Raw genomic sequence first — 20,742 nt, forward strand, 5'->3', positions numbered from 1 at the left:
TATGTCACAGACAGTAACCTTTCATCAGGTGAAATGTTAAACTGGTGGCATATTGTATCAAAGAACCGTCTCCACAGTAATAGTGCAGTTTACCATTGAGATCACCTTATCCTCCGTAGAAAATACAAAAATCAATACAAGAGTGCTTGTGTCTGGCATCTTAAATTTGCTTTCTTTTTTTTTTCTGTGTGAATACAGTTGGAGTTTTTTACATGTATTACAATAGACAAGGAATACATTGCTTTCTACTCTCAGTTTCAAAGCAGATACAGTGTGAATGACTTCAAACTGAATTGTCCCCCTCAGTTCCTAAATTTAACCCCTCAATTTAATATTTTGTTTAAGATTCTCATGAACTGTAGAAATTGACTTGTTTTAACAAAAATAGATATGAAAAATATGGACCTAAAATATACTGTATAGTTCAGGTGGGTTGCTGCAAAGGAACAAGTAATAGGTTTATTCCATGCTGAAAAGAGAAGAAAGAAAACACGTTTCAGCTCTGGAGCCTTCCTCACACCCGAAGGAGGCTCCATGGCCGAAACGGTGTGTTTTCTTTCTTTTCTTTTCAGCATGGAATAAACATATTACGTGTTATTCTGCAGCCTAAAATATATATATATGCATGCAGATATGAAAATTCATAAATATAGGTTGCATTTTGTTAAAATATTAAGATGGCACTTGGTTTCTGTTTAATCTATCTGGTGTAAACTCATATTTGACCAATTTGATCTTCTGAAGTCATCAGGGCAGCAGTTTTAAGTTCTAACATTGAAAAACTATTTTCTATTTAACTGGTTGCTTGGTGTCCATAAATGTTTCAGGGATTTTATAACTTATGTTATATATATATAATTAATTAATTTATTTTTTGTGTGGATAATGGTATTGCAACACAAGTATTTTTTGTGTTGAGTTTTATCATCTGCTGTATTTTCCCATCATTCCAGATGTTTGCACTCCTCAATTAACAAATAAGCAAAACATCTTGTTCATGTCTTTACCTTTAAATGTTAAAAAGACAGCACAGCAACAAACACTTCACTGAGGAATGCCCTTTTTTGGTCAAAACATTTTATTCTCCCTTTAATCTCCACAAATAAACATTTGAATGGGACATTTTGCTAGTTTGTTCTGTGCGCATGTGCATCTAGAATGAGGCGGATATGAGAATGTTGTGAAGTTAAAGCTTCAGTTTTTAATGTTTGTGAGGGAATGCGATTTATGTTATGCACTATGAATAAAACAAACAAAAGGAACATGTCTCATGGATAAAGGTTTTCCCCCACATGACAATCCTGAATATGTTACTATATGTCACCCTGCAACTCACAACTGGCAACCCACTGAAGCTAAGCAGGTGTGAGCCTGGTCGGTACCTGGATGGGAGACCTCCTGGGAAAAACTAAGGTAGCTGCTGGAAGAGGTGTTAGTGGGGCCAGCAGGGAGCGCTCACCCTGAGGCTCATGTGGGTCCTAATGCCCCAGTGTAGTGACGGGGACACTATACTGTAAACAGGCGCCGTCCTTCGGATGAGACGTAAAACCGAGGTCTTGACTCTCTGTGGTCATTAAAAATCCCAGGGCGTTTCTCGAAAAGAGTAGGGGCCTGGCCAAATTTCCCATTGGCCTTTATCAATCATGGCCTCCTAACAATCCCCCTCTATTAATTGGCTTCATTACTCTGCTCTCCTCCCCACTGATAGCTGATGTGTGGTGAGCGTTGTGGCGCACTATGGGTGCCGTCGCATCATCCAGGTGGATGCTGCACATTGGTGGTGGTGGAGGGGAGTCCCCATTACCTGTAAAGCCCTTGGAGTGGAGTGTCCAGAAAAGCGCTATATAAGTGTGAGCAATTATTATTATTATTATTATTATTATTATATGGATATCAAATTAAGTAAAAATAGAAAAAAGAAAGTTGGGTTTTGACAAAGAATTTACAGTAAGTCGCATACAGTAGTAGTGTAGTGGGATAGGTCTCACAGAAAAGCTAAGATAGGAAAAGATAAATACACCTTGGGTAATGATTAGCTTTCAATGGATAACCATAGAATGGCACAGTTTTAACATTGTGTGCAGTAGCTGCTGATTGCTGCCTATAGCAAGGATAATTCATTATTCACTTTCTTTTGACAATTTGCACATAAGACGATTGTGAAGAATGAAAGATTTTGGATTTCCAAGCATGAAAAGAATAAAACCGTGAGGAAAGAGTTACTTACTTTTTTGTATCTATCATATATGCACATACTGTACTGTATACACACTACTGTACATGTGTATATCAACCAGTTTTCTAGGAACAATGAGTCAAATTCCCCTGGAAATTGAGATTCTTCCACAATGTTGAGAAGGTTAATAAACTTTCACATAAAACAGTTTTTTTATGCTGCTCCTTCCTTTCCTACTTGCATTTCAGTAAAATTGTGTCCCTGTAATTTTGACTGGCTAACATGTAAAAAGAAAATCAAGATATTCGGTGCCAGAAGAAGTTCAGTGAAGCATTTCCAATGCTTCCCTAGAATGGTTTCTAACTGGAAAATGATGTCTAAAGCTTTGAAAAACAGGACATGAAGAATTCAGAAGTACCATGCATGTGTGCTCCTGCAATGTATCGATTTTCTATTTCCCATCAGCAGATAAAATTATTTTTCTTTCGGTCTGTGTGTAGTTGAAATAATAGGACACTGTGGGAGAGAATAGAAATAAAGTTGAGTTCATTTCTGATAATTTTCTTTTGCCTTTAAGGCTGTGAACTCTTTACAAGACAGTACCCATACACTGCTTTGGCTCTGCTGTGAACCGGGGCTAAGAGACATTAGACAGATCGAGATCATTCCGAAGAGTAGCCTGCGATAAATTATTCATTTCACAGGTGCTACCCACGGCTGAATAAATCTTCGGATACTGAAGACAGTGGTTCTCTGAACATATCCTTCTTAATACACAAACAACAATGGAAGAAGCAAAGCAGAATCTTTCATTTCATGTGCAATATTGCCCTGTCTGTTATAAATTGCAAAAAGGTCATGTTTTAGTCAAGGTTACATTTTGGGTTTCTGAGGTGCCTATGTTTGTTGTCACTGAATTTGTCTTCTTTTTACCCAATATAGCAAGCAACCCCGGGGGGGATGAAAGGCTTTTGTTTTGAATAGTCTTTTAATTGTGTGACCCACACCATGACTTCAAAGGTTATCACTAAAGGGAAGCCTTATAAGTGATACAGATGCTGAATGGTTTGTTTTTCGGATTAACTTTTATTATTTTTGAAACTACTTGTACTCATCTAGCTGAAGAGGCCCCTAGTTCCCATTTCTTTAGGCTCTGAGTGAGTAGCGTAGGGAGCAGGGGGCATAATTTGTACCAAAAGGTCACAGGTTTAAAACTTGCCAGGGGATAGTCTGAACATACATCATTCACCAGAGCCCCCACACTCTACACACGCTTAGGGCACGGTGCCGATAATAGGGTTACTGCAGTCTCCAAGGATGCAATGAAACGTCAGGATCCCATCTGCTTTGTGCAGGTTAAAGGGCCAATTACTCCCACTGACTTATTTTTCTCCTCTGCAACCTTTTTTTTAATCTCCAATTCAGTTTATTTACTAAATACCTTCAAATAATAGCAAAAATCAGCAAGTACAGGGGGTGTTTTGGGGTTTGGCACAATTGGTGACATACTGTTTGGTAACCACAGTTGGCTTGTATCCATTGAAGAAGAGCTTTGTTCGTTCAACCAGCTCAAACCAATTTAAACTGCCAACCTGTCTTTATTGAATGCGTCGTACTTGCTATTAATTCTACTACTATTGCACCGACAGCATAGTAAGCCATGAACAGGATGGTTAGACTTTCTGGGAGCATGCATCCATAGGCATAAGAACAGGGAAGAAAAGAAAATAGGAATCAAACATTTTGTTGTTGTCCGTATCAGTTAAAAGACTTTTATAAATCTTTGCTGAAGCCCATTGATGTAGCCATTTAGGGAGTAATGTAATGGCTTTTAGAATAAAACAAAAGGAAAATGTCTTGTGTATGAAGGTTTCCCCCCCCCCACAGGATTCCCACATTCACTCAATGTAAAAAGTAATTTGAAAAAGAAGGACATTTGACAATGACTCTGCTCTGCTGAAGATGATGCAAATAAAATCATTAGTGTTGCGTCTTTTCATTGTCAGCTTCAAGCCACACACTGTGGATTGTCCGTTTTGAAGAAATTTATTAGAGGTCCCATTGATGGGGCAGATAAAATGCATGTCTAGGCTTGGATTTACAGTCTATAAATCCCACATCACATGTTATGAAGATCACGTGTGGTATTGATCTTGGTGCCATCGCACAATCTTTCAGTGAGGCTCACTTCACTGCCCGATTAGAATTATATATGTACCTTTATTTAACCAGACAAGTTCATTTGCAATGAATACCTACTATACAATTACAAGTGTGCGTTTATACAGCAGGGTGTTTTACTGGAGTAGTCTGAGTAAAGTACCTTGTTCAAGGGTATAAGAGAGGTACTGCACCTGGGATTTGAACCCATAATTTCCCGTTACAGCTCCAGAGCCTTATTCACTGCTGCCCTTAGCGGCTGACACAGAGTTTTTTTTTCCCCCATCTGTCACAGAGAAATGATTACATTTCAAGAAGAATAAACACCAATGTTTTTTTCCAGTTACTTATACATCTTTATGCAGTTTATGCATATAGGGACAGAAAAATATGTATTCATAGCGCTTACTATCCCTACAAATATTAAAAACTGAATAAACAACGTTTTAACTCATGAATGCCATTGCATAAATGGACTTTTACAATGATGTAATTCTTTTGTGGCATAAATATTGACATAACCTTACTCTATTAGGCAAGACACCTCTTAGTTAAGACCAGATGATTGGCTGCGTGTGTTTGCTTATTTAGTATGTGTGGTCCATCTTGAGTACAGCAGTCACTGTCAATATCCCTCTCTAATGGTATAATCCATGAATTACAGTTTCTGTACAGTATGTTTTAGGCTTACTGTATGTCTAATACCTGTACATTAAAAAAGGAAGCATTAAGAAAATTCTCCCCATGTAAATGAATGAAGAGGCAGTAGAAAAAAAAAAGTTTCATTTAAAATGAATGTCCTCTACTGTTAATTTTGGTTGAAGAAATATGATGGTGCTGGGAATTTGTCTAAGATTGATTTATATTTTACCCTTTAATGTAAGCATATCATTATTAAATTACACATCATCAGTGTAATTTGACTTTAAAAAACAGTTCCTACTTCAGGGTATGTTAGGTGATCGTTAAAATGAACATGTAAAAATGTTAAAATGTAGTGTGTTCACTAAATGATCTTTGATCTTCTCTTGATCCCCTGATGATCCGGGAATGGAATTCTTGGGATTCTTCCATGAACAGACGTCTTTGGCAATCCTAATGCAAATTGTTAGTCATGGTGGTCTCTAGGGATGCTGTTTGGAAAAGCAGCCTTGTCTCTGATAGTTGCTCATGTGAAGCACAGTCCTTTGTGCTGCTTCTGTGAAGGACGGGCCATTTCTTCATGTTACCAGTATTCATAATCTAATCTCAATTTAAATGGAAAGTACAAACTTTTAATATGTTATGCTTGTTGTAATAATTACTTCAGCAGAGGTTGCAGTGATTTGAACTATATTATTTTTAAAAAATATGGTACTTGAACAAGAATTTTAGGACATGTGAAGATTTACTGTAGGTTAGAATATATTTTTCAAAACTAATTTATAATAAAAATGTATGTATTATTAAGTATAATACTATATTTAGTAAAATAACTTTATAATGATTCTAGTCAACTGTTAATCCATGAAAATTATTATACTTAGGCTGCATTGCATGACAATATCAGGTAGCTGCAGAAATCATTTTAAAATAACAGGAATGCAAAATGTGTTCTTGAACATTTCAGTTGTGTGAGATGTATTTAGTCTCTTGGGATTTAAGCTGTTTTTCTTTGATCTAAACTGGTTTGCTGGTGGTTTTTTAAAAGAAGTGATTCTATTTTTAAGCCTCAATGTACTTCAGCTCAAAAGACCTTTCAGTACGTTTGTCACTGTTGCCTGAAAGTCTTAACTTCTCGCACAAGAAATGAGTTCCATTATTGTTTGTTTTTGCATTTGATATTTTCCATTTTTACATGTTCTTTTCAAAGGCAATAATTATTTCTTACATATTTACAGATTTTATATATTTTATTTATATTCTATATAATAATAAGGATGTCCCAGCGATAAGAGTAGAGTAGGTAATTGAAGATTTTACTTCTACTCAAATATAAATAAAATATTTGAAAATAATAACATGATACCAAACCACATGTTTAGTGCCCCTCTGGTTAAAGCTTGTGGACCACAATGTGCTTAGATTGAGAAAAAACATATTGTACCTTGTTGCCATATCCTTGTTTAGGTGCTGTCATTATTATTAATGTATGTCATTGTAGTGATAAACATACAAGGAAATGACTGGCAGTTTGATTTCAGAGGGAGGTTTCTCATTTTCAGGGGAAGCATTGCTTTGCCTTTATCTTGTGTAAGTCTATCCTGTTAATATAATGTTGCAGATTTTCATTTACATTTGTACATTAATATGTCTTTGACAGCGCACACCCGGCATCGCTTGGCTAGATAATCTGATTGAAAAGGCTTCCCCTGTATCTTTCTGATGTACAGTAGTTGTTTTCTGAATTCAGATTGTTGATAGTGAACACTGGCACATACTATTACAGTGATTTATTTATACTTCAGTGATGTATTACGGTATTTTCAGGAGCAAAGAAATAACAGAATTAAAGTGTTCTGTATAAACGGCATTAACGGTGTTCTGCCATTCTGGTTGTTGCTTTTGAAAGGTCTAAAATCAGGTTTAAAATCTTCTCATTAGAAAATGAAATTAAACTTCAGTTTTAAGGTCTTTGGAATAGTACTCTGAATCATCACCGTTTGTTTTAAAGGGTAGCTAAGAAACTTTCTTATACATGGCCAAAACATTAGGTTTAAATGTTTTATTAAAACTCTTATTAAAACACATAATTCAAACTTTTTAGACTAAGTCCATGCTGGTTTGTATTTTATCGTATGGTTGTCTTGTTTTAGACAGCTAAGCCTGGTGAGTGTCTGCTTGCTGCACATCGATTTAGAGCTAGATGTGTGGCAAAAAATCGGCCTTTGATGTTCCTTTATTCTTGTGAATATTTTAGATGAAGCGCGGCTCAGAGATGTCTCTTTACCTGAGTGGTAGAAATGAAGAAAGGATAGAGGATGATGGTTTTCAAAGGGATGCTGTGTTCTTTTTGGCCACTCAGCATTTTGCTAATTCATTCAAGGTACACTTCTTCCTCTTTAGATAGATAAGAAAACAAGAAATAAAGCAGAATTATTAATAAATCCTGCAGAGTGGGCCTTTTAACAGACATTTCTGCCTCTTTGATGACATGACTTGGGGCTTAGGGACTCTACCTTGGAGGTCATTTAGTGACACAAAGCAACTCTCATGGTGGAAATATGGCTGAAACAGTTGCCACAGCAGTCCAGCCTTTACAGCAGGCTGGAAGCCAAAATCTAGTATACAATACTGCAGAATATTTACACCCTGTAGAGGTTAGTCTCATAGAAGAAACCGCTGTCTTCTGAAAATAGTTTTCAAGCTTTCCTGCTGTTTTGCTATAAAAATAAGCTGGAAAAACAACTACAGGAAAAGTGTTTTATAGCCTTTAAAATTGGTATAGACGCTGAAGTAGATATCTTTAATCTGGCAGCCTTTATTGATATCTTTTGTAGGTCCAGAGTAGTATTTTACATGAAAAACCCTGCTAATCTGCATACAATTGTCTGCATTGAATTCCACTGAGGTTTTGTCAATCATCGCCTTTAGATGAAATTCTGCTTTTATTTATGGAAAATGTGGAGTTTATGCCACACAAAAGTAATGAAAATCCACTTCTTATCTATCTTTATGGTATGCACTTCAATCTGAAACACATGCACTCAGAGTAGTAATAAAATTATTTCACTCAAGTTTATTTTTGCAAATTGAGGTGCCTTTCAGTATGTTGTCATGAACATCCTTTGCATACAGCCTTTGGTATCTCAGTGTAAACTATGAAATTGGTACACTTATACCGGATTTTAAATTTTAAAAAAATGTGATGCAAAAATAGATGTGAAATACACCTTATTTCATCTTATTTTTCTTTCCAGCTCTAAGATGTTTTTCAAAAACCCTTCTTTTAGTTTATGAATTGTTTTCTTTTGACATGCAGAGTTGGCAAGGCATGAAAATGACATGATTTGAGTTCCTGTCAAATGGATCTCCTTCACATTTGACTAATCCAGTGATTCCAGGGACTATGCATTCAATTTATATCTGTACACCCAAGCTGTAAATGTACTCGACTGTGATATGTGTTTGGTTTCTTCAGTACGCAGCCATATCACCCTGCAACTCACAACTGGCAACCCACTGAAGCTAAGCAGGTGTGAGCCTGGTCAGTACCTGGATGGGAGACCTCCTGGGAAAAACTAAGGTTGCTGCTGGAAGAGGCGTTAGGGGGGCCAGCAGGGGGCGCTCACTCTGCAGCTCATGTGGGTCCTAATGCCCCAGTGTAGTGACGGGGACACTATACTGTAAACAGGCGCCGTCCTTCGGATGAGACGTAAAACCGAGGTCCTGACTCTCTGTGGTCATTAAAAATCCCAGGGTGTTTCTCGAAAAGAGTAGGGGTGTAACCCCGGCATCCTGGCCAAATTTCCCATTGGTCCTTACCAATCATGGCCTTCTAATAATCCCCATCTATGAATTGGCTACATTACTCTGCTCTCCTCCCCACGGATAGCTGATGTGTGGTGAGCGTTCTGGCGCACTATGGCTGCCGTCGCATCATCCAGGTGGATGCTACACATTGGTGGTGGTGGAGGGGAGTGGTGGAGGGGAGTCCCCATTACCTGTAAAGTGCTTTGAGTGGAGTGTCCAGAAAAAGCGCTATATAAGTGTAAGCAATTATTATTATTAATTATTACTTCATATTTCATGCATTAACCTGCTTTGATTTCTAGCTTAAACCAAAATGTTTTCCTATAACAGATTTTTTGGCTTTCAGTAAATTGAGTTTTATGTGACAGCATAAGGGTTCTCTTTAATTTTGCCACCCCAGGAAGAACGTGGCTAAGTTTTGTTTTCTGAAAATGTGGAGTTTGTGAAAAATGGTCATTAAGCTTGTTAATTTCCCATGGTGACTTTGTGTTCCCATGCCTTGTATTTAGTTAATGCTTCATTTATAAGGACTGGAAACAACAAGACAGCGACCCTAACCACTAATGACTTTCTGTTGCAAAGATATGACAGCTTCAGTCTATATGCACTTGCTTCATCTTTGGGCCTCATTACTCATAGCATAGACACATGGATGATAAAGTACTTCATGGCTTAAGTCCATCTGCTAGACTCCTGTCAGTGGCAGCTTGCTCAGGTGATACAGTGTGACCCTGAATACACAAAGAGGGTGAATAACAGCCTACCACTGCTGAATAAAATCACTCTTTTCTCATTAGTTCATCCAATCTAAAAGGTAGATAACAAAAAGGCAATTTTCTGGTGTCACGCAACTGTTCGTCTACCTACGCTTGCTGTTTTAATTGGAAACACCTCCTGTAGTGCACTCTTCATAAAGATTCAAGACGAGGACACGTACTGTAGAATATAAGGTTATATGTTAGGTTATAATTCAGGAATATATTCCTTGATGTTGAATTGGACAAAAGATCAACACTTAAAAAAAGCTTCCATTTCTTTTGTTAAATTGTAATAATAAATAAAATGTTGCCTGGGGTCCAGATGAAGTTTTCTTTTGTAATAGCAGGGTTACACCATTTTCTTTTTCGTAGTTGTTTTTTTCAGCACGATCCAAATTGAAGTGTTGTTTACAGCTACAGTATATGTGAAACCTCCAACAGCCAAGAGGGTTGCATCAGAAATGGGCCAAGATCCCTTAAAATGGTTTATGTTTATTGGGGATGTATTCCTGTTTGGTGTTCGTCATTTGTTTTTGCAATGTGTAGCCATTATTGTGTTTCTGTTGGGAAGGAGCCACACAAAACAAGCATCATGGCTGTGGAAGTGATGTGTTTGAACAAGCACAATAGTAGTGTTTTTCCCATTGTCAATCACTGGCAACACAGACTTTTTCAAATGATAGCTACAATAAATAGCATTAGTGATTGTGATCACAATAACAATTACAAGTCCCCATTTACAACAAGTGAATTTAGAGAATTCTAACAACCTAATTAATTTTGGATGTACAAAATGGCACACGTAATTGCACAGTAAAGGATAATCTGAGCAATTGTACTAGGAAGACAACACAAAATGACCATGCCTCTGTAACAGTGCCTTTCTGTGAACCTTCTATAAAAGTAGCTCATGATTTTCCTCCAGGAAGACCACACTTCTCAGAGAAATTACATTGTACACCTAGTTAATGATCGATGTAAGCAGCACAAACACCATAGGTAACCAAAGAGAACTGCAGGTCGCACTGTGATTCCAATGTGAGTATTTTTGACGACATATTCTGTTCTGGTAAATGGCAAGAAAGCTAAGTGTTTGCAAAAGTGCAGTGTGACCCCAACACAACCAAGTTGAGGTTTGAATGGATTTTCTTTGTGAGAAGTGAGCTGCATCTAAACGCGTTCAATTGCAAGTGAACCTTGAATGGAGTCTTGCTCTTAGAGGGTTCCACAATTACACAGGTCTCTTAGATTGTAATCCTTTTTTTCAGTTTTACCATGGCTCTATTTTAATTTAACTGATTTTCAAAAGGCTGACTAAGGAAACTTAACTTGGGGTTATAATACCACACATCCAGGTACTGTCACTTTGCCCCATAGGCTCTGTTTGCTAACAAGTCAAGATTATTCTATTCATTTCAGAAAATTTACTGTAATTGGATGAAATCACTAATAGTATTGGTTCTATTTTATATTCCACAATACAAGTGAATATATCTCTTGAAGGTTACACTACAGATGGATATTCAGTTTTATAGTGTGTGAAAATTTTTCTCAAACTAATTTCCACACCAGATGCTGGAGAGGGCTTTTGGGACAGAATACTGCTGCTTTGGGAACTACGTTTATAAATCCTTTTGGCCTGTTTGCTTAGAAAATGGAATTTTGAACGTCCCCAGTTTATATTAATCACATCACCTCAGTAAGTGCACAATCTGAAATGCAGTTAGTTTTCATTATTGAATGCTGCCCCATTCCAGTGGAAACCAGCAGGTGGTGCCAGACATGAAGTTAATGGAAGAGGAGAGAGACCGAGAGCTGGGTATATACTTGGAAACCACTGACAGTACCAGCTGTTAACCCATTAACAGTATATAAGGGGCTCAAGTATACAGTATCGATCAATATAATATTACGTACTTTATTTGGATTTCCAGAAACATTTAATGTCAAATGATCATTTTCCAAACTATTTGCAATTTGGAAGGCAACTTTTTGTGATTATAGTTTATTGTATAACATTTTAAAGCAAAATACAAAAAGAAAACTGGAATGTAACATTTTGCTTCCCCACAAAAAACCCCCTTTGATCTGTTTACTTTCAGTAAAACTTTTAATTTTACCATTTTAATTAAGCTATTTTTGGATTCACTCTTAAATTGTTTAAATTGGGATTCTCTTTAGAATGAAGAGTTTTAAAACAAGTATTTTTTTAAGCAGATAAATTCAAAACCCCATTCCTTGTGGATGTAGGTCCCATGTTCTATGTTTCTATTAGATTTTTTTATTAGGAACACCTTTTAGTAAAAGTTTTACTGAAGAGCTTAAATATTGCCCTCTATTGGGCTAACATCGGTATTATACTGTATGCAGTTATAATTGCAATTATTGATATTGCTGCTATTAATGGTGTAATACATCAAGTAAAAATTCTTGGTAATGCTTAGAAAAAAAAACCCTCTTGGTGTGCTCTGAACAGCTGAAAGTGTATGATTGCACTGTATTTTTTATGTGGTAATTTTAAGACATAACTGCAGGTTTAACATAAAAGGTTTTCAAGATTAACAAATCAACCTACTAAAATCAAATTAAAGCTATACTCAGTGTCAGTATAAAATTAATTTTGCATAAACCTAAAGTTGTTAATTTTACTTGTCAAACATTGTACTTTCTCAATTGTAGATTGTATTTTTAAAGAGAGGTTCGAGTGGGGAGTTGCTTCAGTGTGCTCTGGGTGGAAACATACAAGTAATTGTTAATTCCAGACTGAAAGAGAGCAAAAACACAAGCTTCAGGTGTGTCTGAAGAAGACTCAACAATCCACACACCAATGTAATACAACCCCATACTTTACGCAGTTAGTGAATGATAAACTGGCTATACCCTCGTGTAAAATATTTAAGGTCTAGCATTGTTATGAGGTCTGATAATTTTTCCTTTGACAAGGGTTGCACTTGTATCAAGGAAGATATTACAACAAATGAATCTGACATTTAACCTTCAAAAAGTACTTCAGAATCATAAAAATTATTAGAATTATATTATAATAAAATAATTATTCATTAAAATATATAAGAATGGCTTTTTAAATACCTTTACCATAATAATAAAAATGTTTTTATGAAAACACAAAAAGCAAGAAGTGGAAAGACTCTGTGTTCCGCGGTATCTTTTTATTTTAGATTCATTTTGAACATCCCCAAAAAGTCAGTGTTCTTGGCTCATTTTATTAGCTGTGTTTATGTAGTGCCTTTTCAGCCCAAACCTCAATTCATACTCCCCTCCAACACAGCATACTGTACATGCAAAACAGATTGGTGTCGATATCAACAAGCAGAAAATGCATGTTGTTTCCCAGAATTCCACGGTTGCTCTAATATGGACTCCAGCTGAGAAAAGTAGAAAAACCAGAAACCACAAACCAAAACCCACAACACAGGAGTCAGGAGACTAAACTGGAAGAGATGGGGCTTACATGGGGTGAGGCAAAAGGTATCACACAAGACGGGAGGAATTCATGGAGGCATATTGTTGCTGCTTTGTGTCCCACATGGACCCAGGGGGATAAATAGTCATCCCAAAGGTTCCCAAAGTGCTTTGTACATACAGGGACCCACTTTATCCATATATAAAGTGCAACTCAATCTGGGGATGATTTTTCATGCCCACAGGAGAATTTAGTCAGGAAACCGGGGTTCACTACCTTATCCTTTCAAACTCTTTTCTGCCAATCTTTTATTAAAAGTGAAGATAAGCGGCGAAATCATTGGGGGCAGATCAGATCAACCTAAATGCCCTCCACAAATGTGGTTTTAAAGAAGGCTAAAAGTGTTGTGGAATGTGTGGCACACCCCCTCCACTGTGAATGTACACTGTCATCTGGGAGGGGCTTCTGTGCAGCTAGGTGTAACAGTAATAAAGAAATCTTTCACTCCCTCTTCAGTTTCCTTCTCAATGTAAAAGAACTCTTTTATCTCCTGTAACACTGTTGTACTTTGTTCGTGATGTTTGTTTTTGTTGCATTGGAGTGATGGGAAACAGATTTCACCCAGGAGAAGATAAAGCTTGAACTGAGTTGAAAAACAGTGTCATGGTATCTGGAACGGCCAAGCAAACAGGACCTCGGTTTAACATCCCATTTGAAGGATGGCACCTTGTACAGCACAGTGCCCCCGGTGACTATGCAGGGACTTTGATTTGGGAAATTCTGGTCCAGAGGGAAGAGAGCCAAACTGAGCCAACTAGAATCCCATCTAGTGTACAGCACTCGGAGCAGAAACAGTGTTTCCTTTGGAGGACTCCCATTCCAGTACTGACCAATCTTGCTCAGCTTCTGAGATCCGACAAGATCCCACTACATGGTGGTAACCATGAGGTTTAGCAGTATGGTATTTTTTTCTTTTTTTTCCCCCATAGCTCATAACTGTTTTAAAACAACCACACAGTTGAAAGACTGTGCATTTGGCTTGGACATTAGCCCCATGAAATCCCCAGGGATCGATACTAATTGTCACTTCAGTTTCTAATAAACATTTTAGCTCCTATTGATTGCTTTGAATTGGACACCGTAACCGGCTGAAGGGCCACATGGCTTTCCCTTCCACAAAAGCCTCCCTCCCCACCAATCAATACTGAGAGTCTGCAGCAATTTAGTGTTTATAGATGGATGAATTACTGTGCGTTTTATACCACTTCAGAGCCTACGTTTTCCTTTTTAATAGGTGGTCCTGCTTTTTATGCTCCAAAGACATTTTATCCGATTTCACAAAGGGGGAAAGACAGTCTTTTCAAGCACAAGTGAGAATGACCGCTGCAGACCCAATCCACCCCACATATGACTCCTCGCAGAAGCCTTCACACTCTTACACAGTTGTTGCATCTTCTTCTCTAAAAAAATTGCAGTCGTGGCACTGTGAGGTAAAAGTATTTGTTATATAATCAGCCCCCTCCACACATTCACAGCAAAAAAAAAATCAAAAACAAAAAGATTGTTATAGCTTTGCTCCTCTTAGGTGACTGGGAAGCGTAACACTGGCAGTTTTTAGAAGAAAACGTGCTTCAGACCTAAACCTGGGACAAAAATTTGGAGGAAAATGATCCTAAGCTCAAGGCCAAAGTTAGTGTGGAATAACTTAAGAAGAAAGGAATTAAATGTCCTTGCGTTGGCTAGTCAAAGTCTTGCTGGGAATATGTGGAAAGAGCTGAAATCTGCTGTCCATAAGTGATGACCAAGAAAACCTGATCAAATCTGCCAGGAAGAAGTACACACAAATTGCACCAAACTGGAGTGCAAAGCTGGTAGAGACTTTCCCTAAAAAGTCTTACGGCTGTAATTGCTGCCAGTGATGTTGTTGATACTCAAATATTGAGGTCCCTGGGCTAAAAGCTTACAAATTCAATGCTTGTATAAAGTTTGTCATTTGTTAAAATATGTAAGCTTTTACAGAACATCGTTTTTGTTGATTCAGAACGGAGGTTCCTCTATGTATTGCATTTAAATTGCTTTTTAGCTTGTTTAGCTCTTAAATTTACCGTACTGACAAGTATGGTAGTTTATCTTACCCTTAGACATCATCAGTTGGAGCATTCAAGGTTTCAATAAAATGAATGGTTATGCGATGAACTGTGTAAAAATTAAAATCTTAACTTTTATGTGATATAGATCAAAAAAACTTTGAATCCACTATGTTCTGAATGTTTGACTTCTGTGTGCTTTATACTTTCAAACCAGGATTTCTTCAGAAAGATCTAAAAGGAGAGGAAGCCTGAAAGATAAAAAGTAATTTGAAAAATAAATATCAATAAAGTTTATCATACAATTGATCTTTTCAGAAGGACTTAAGTGTCAACATTTAGCCCACTCAATAGTACTTGCCCAAGTACTATTAAAAGGACCAATCATTTATGAAGGGAAATAGCTTTAATTAGGTTGAACTTCGTGTGTCCTGGAGGGCCAGAAGTTTCTATGCTGTTTTCAGTCTTGTACTCAGACACCATACTCAGGCTGTGTGAGTCTCTGAGGGGATACTTGGTTCAGGCTTGACAGATTCCAGAACCGTGGGTCACTCGGCAAATGTCATTCACTGCCTGCTCTGTGGTCTTGGCATGTATAATCACAGTAGACAGAAAGTGAGAAAGTGAGGTGGCTCCAGCATAATGGAGGCATCTGAAACCAGGTGAAGTGGCGAGATTAACCCAATGATGACCACAGATTCATCTTTTTTAGTTTATTTTTTGGTCAGATAAGTGATTTGACATCAGTTTAACATCATACTCTTTTCTTTTCCTTTTACAGAAGGAACTGAGCCTTCCAAGAAGAGGAAGTTTGTAAGTAACATGGCTTGTTTTCTACCATTTTGTTCCACATTTGCTAATTTCCTGACTTGTTCTGTGTACAATATACTGCTGATAGATATATTGCTCTACCTGTACTACCCCCTTGTTCTGTACATTGCACAAATACGGTTGCTCTTTTTAAATCAGAATATTTATCATACAGCATTGTTTTTGGTTTTGAAATGTGGTTTTATAGCTTTTTTTTTAATCACTGTATTTTGTGAAGAGGTATGTTTTTGCTTGGATCCTATTTTTATGGCTACCTGGCATATTTCTCATTAGATGTTTATGCAGTTTGTGTTGGAGATCTCCAAAGTCTGCTTTTGAATTAATAGCTGCAAACTACTCATACTCATACTGTAGTTTTCACCATCCCAATGGCCTTACATTTCTTAATAACGAACCACTATAGTAGAGAGTGGGAAACTCAGGTTTGAGTGGATTCTTTTCTATCTATCCCATTAATTGTGGAGGTCAGTGTCCATTTGTCTTCAGTCTTTGAAGAGTTATTTGACCTTAACCATGATCTATGTACCTCCTTGTTGCTGCACATTTTTTTTGTTGAATTTTATTGTATATACTGTACTGTAACGCAAGACTTAGAGATGTGAATAAATGTGACCCTTGTGCTTTCTGGAATTCAATTAATTGATAAATATGACTTTGCTTTGTGCAATGCTATTAGAACACTGAATACCTTTTTATGAGATATTTCGAACAAGTCGCATTATCCAGTGTTTGTCATTGGTTGTAAATCTTTCTGATACTTGACATCCTCCAATGGCATTGTTCCTATGTCATTGAAGGAATGAATAAATCTGGAGTCAACTGGGTATCCTAACATTTTGGGGATCATGCGTTTTAGAATTTAGTTTTATTTTTATTTCTTGTATTAATTAGTTGTTTAAAACAAGTGCTTTACATTGACAATTACAAGTATAATTATACTCACAGCAAACACAGTACGTACTCTATTCAAATACAGATGTTAATTGAAAATTGAAGGAAATTGTAAGGTTTCTTGTACAGTGGAAAAACAGAAATATTAAGGTTCTTTGTAAACTTTAATTTTAAACTGGGAATTATTTTCAAATTTAATGGACGGTTTTACTTTGGTAAAACAATGTGTGTTATCCTAAAATGGATAATTTTTAAGTTATAAGTGTTTGTATTTAGTGGATAACATTGAGCAAATGCTTTGAATCTGAAGTAAAAACCTTGTTGTTATTATAAAGGCAAGCTGCATTAGGCTCACTGAGCTGTATATACAGTAACTGTAAAGAAATTGCCATGTATCCATTTAGAGAAAGCAGTGGGGTTTCTTTTCATGATTGACTCAGGTGCTCAATGTTGGATGCTCTTTGACTTACGCTAGCTCCTTCAAAGCTTAAAATTAAGCTGATTCATGGCACTCACCTGACCTGAAACCGATCAAGATCTGTCTAGGCTTGATTATGTTTGCTTCCCACAGGCCAAAAGGCATGTCCTTAAGAGTTTTTAGATGATTCCTGTAGTGAGCAGAAATAAAATTCTCCTAGAGTCACACTGTGCTTGGAATGCAGTGTGTTCAATGGGGTGCTATCCGTGACAGATGTGGCTGTGATTGAATGTATGCTTGACTACCCATTCTGGTGGTCTGGCGCTGGCTCACTCATGTGCAGGAGGGATTATAAACTGAGAATCAGCTTTGTTATGCCATTTGCAGTGCGGTGTTCCTCACACAAATCCATGTTTCGTATAAAATGAGAATAATGGGTACAACGTATCTAAAAAATAGTTTTCACAATTTGAGCTCATTATTTCCAAGGCCTAGTTTATGTCCCTGGAATGCTGAAGTCAATAATCCGTTTTTTTTATTTTTTACAATAAACAGCAGGATGATATCCTTGGAGCAAGTAACTACTGAATGGGCTAAATGGATCTCTTGGCCACCTCTTGTTTGTAATCTTTATGTTCTTCTGCAGTTGTCAGGGGATACAGTCAGCTTTACATGTAAGGTTTACCATTGTATTTATATCTTGATGTTGGGTAGCATTGTGAAGCCTTTGGTATTGCCTGATATTGCCTGTGGAAAGAAAATGCTTTAGGGAGTACATGTAGGACATGAAATGAGGGAACTGAAAGGCTCCCGATGGTTTAGAACAAGCTATCAAGCCATGTTGTTGAAGAGGGCTCTTTGGGGGGTTCAGGAAATATCTAGATGACCATTAGACCAGTCACCAAGTAAGCAAGACGGCCCAAAAGGCCTCCCCTTTGTAAATGATTCCCTGTGGACTAAGTCGTTTACTTACAGAGAGAGTAAGGCAAGTTAATCCCTCTTTAAACGAGTTTAATTTATTCCTTGAAGTGCTTGTAAGGTGAAAACTCATATAATTGAAATTCTTATTAATCCCTATGGTATAATTTCCGTTTGGTTCCTGAGCTCAAAAAAGTTTTCTCAAACATCCAAACTTTACCTTAATATACAGTACACAGACTAAGTATGAAAACTAATATTCCTGGTTAATAATTCTAGTAACATGCTTTAAGTCATTATCTGATGCATAAACAAGAGGTAGAAAATAACATTCACACTCACTTATGGTACAGTACTGTAACTCCATTGTTAGAGTTGTTAACAAAAGCATAAACATTAGATACTATTCTGTATTTTATTAACTTAACACACACTTGTAATTTTTTTAATTTTTATTACACACAAATGTAATAAAAAATGAAAAGCAAATTACTTACCTGAGAAAAAAACTAGAAAGGAAGAATCTCAGCAATGCCTTATGAGAGCCTAGCTCAGGGTGGGAAATGAAAATCTGCTCAGGTAGCATTTACTACATTGCATATGAATGAAAGTTTGTATAGTGGTTTATAAACAGTTTCTATAGGGATTACTGTAGTGCCAAATCAACTTTGCCAGTTCAAAATGTAGCTTCAGAGTGCACTCCTCTTTATGCCACTTCAAATTGTATTATTTATCAGTTCAACCATTTACCTCCAAAACAGTGGGCTATTTCACAGCAGCACAAATACAATCCAATTTTCATATTGTTGCATCTGCATGAGGTTTCACTAGTGTACTTCATATAGTTTATTACACACTCTCACCATTTCTAACAAAGTATCACATCGGCTTCAAAAGTGAGCATTTATTGCAAGATGCTTTAGGTAAGTATTGTTAAAACATACTAATACAATTTATCCCTCTGGGATTTTAGGTAGTCTGTTTAAAAGGTAATTTTAAAGATATGAGGTACGTTGATGCATCTCATTTAGCTTTTTTTCATTAACTAAAGAAAGCATCTGGAGTTGTGATGTAAATGTAGGCAATAGTTCTCAAGGGTCTGTTACTGTACTTTCTGTGGATGTCAAAATAGAACGTGTTTTCTGTTACTTGTAAATCCATTGACTAGTAAAAATAAGTCTAAATCGTTTTGGAAACCACATAGCACATAGTCATCCGAAACTAAATCCAGTAAAATTTGTTGATATGTAATAGTTACTGGAAAGCTTGAATTTAGTATGTATTTGAGTGACTATATATGTATGAACTCGTTTAACTTAATTTAGTTTGTCTTATATTGTACAGAAATGAAAATGTTAGTCTTATTTAATTTCTTGGATTAGTGTCTGTCTTGCAGTATAAACAGGAAATGACAACCAAAACATTTCATTATAATGTCCTTGGCCCTTCATTTGAAACCACAGTAAATTAATTGCAGTGTCTCTTATCTGCTACAGTGCTTACCAGCAGAGGTTAATCTCTTTTTAATCATGAGATAAGTCTGGAGACTGATGATCTGTCAGGAGTTGCAGTAAAATGTGAAATCTTCCAGCTTATATATTAATGTTTAGCTTTATTGTTGTAATGTGAAAGGGGTGTTACAAAGACAAAGTATCTACATATATATGACATATTTAATGATCAAAATTGTGTTTTGTGTTGACAGGTAATCCATATTGTGTGTATGACATCAGTGTTCATTAATATATTTCATCCATGCTTTAGATGCCATCCCTATTGCTGTGCTCTGTCCTTAATATATTATTTTTGACACTTTTAGAAGAGGGCCAAGAGAAAGCAAAGAATTGTAATTAAACTACCAGTCATTTAATTACTGGATGTTTTTTAGCCTATAGTTGGATAGGTGACTTTGTTGAATGGTTACTTGCACCTTAGGCAAGTGAAATTAATGGAATAGCTCTGCTTTTAGATGTTTCATTCATTAATGTCAAAGGTGGGGGTGGGAAGAAGAGAAGCAGTCCTATGCCTCGAAATCCTGTGAAAAATTAGGGAATATCACCTTTTATGTTCAGGGGCTAGATCGTGCTATAAAAGTGACTCTGTGTGGACTGTTTGGGTTCCAGCTATAAATCCTCTATCAGTGCCAATTCGTGTGCATTCCAGGCCTTTTTCAGTGGAGTGTGTTTTTGCCTGAGCACTTTAACACACTCTTATGATTTACTGTCTTTCCTGTTGTCTGTCTGTTGGCTTCATGGGTAAGTACTCTGGCAGAAGGGTTCTAACTCCAGGCAACAATGACCCCAGCCTAAGCACAAAACTCTCCTTTGTAAATGGCATATCTTTGAAGTCCAGAATCGGTTATTCTGAAGTTGCCATGGAAATGGCATGATATCATATCTTTTCTCCAGAGTGTGTATATTCTATGGGCTATCAGTTCTCCTTAAACTAAAGACATCTTAGATATGTATAAATTTTCTCTTTACCTCACTTTTTAAAAAAGAAGCATATAATTCATCTGTACCTCTAGCACATAAAAACTGCTGGGAATATAAAGATAATCTCAGCTGGTTGAATTTAAAACCTGCGGGAATGAAACCTAAATTTAACTGAGCCTACTGTCATATACA

General features: G+C 36.8%; 1 protein-coding gene across 13 annotated transcripts in view; it reads left to right on the forward strand.

Annotated features, from left to right (window-relative positions):
• Window positions 1-20,742, forward strand: part of mast4 (microtubule associated serine/threonine kinase family member 4) — a 194,209-nt gene that overhangs the window by 81,810 nt on the left and 91,657 nt on the right. For 12 of the 13 annotated variants that reach the window (XM_088629312.1, XM_088629313.1, XM_088629314.1 and 9 more), the window contains one exon: window positions 15,839-15,870. In XM_088629312.1, the coding sequence (XP_088485438.1) occupies window positions 15,839-15,870 (32 nt within the window). Of the gene's footprint in view, window positions 1-15,838; window positions 15,871-20,742 lie in introns of those variants that run through there. The other variant, XM_088629323.1, reaches the window with a different exon arrangement.

The sequence above is a fragment of the Lepisosteus platostomus genome, chromosome 4 (genome assembly GCF_059453375.1).
Source record: "Lepisosteus platostomus isolate fLepPlt1 chromosome 4, fLepPlt1.hap1, whole genome shotgun sequence".
Lineage (NCBI taxonomy): Eukaryota > Metazoa > Chordata > Actinopteri > Semionotiformes > Lepisosteidae > Lepisosteus > Lepisosteus platostomus.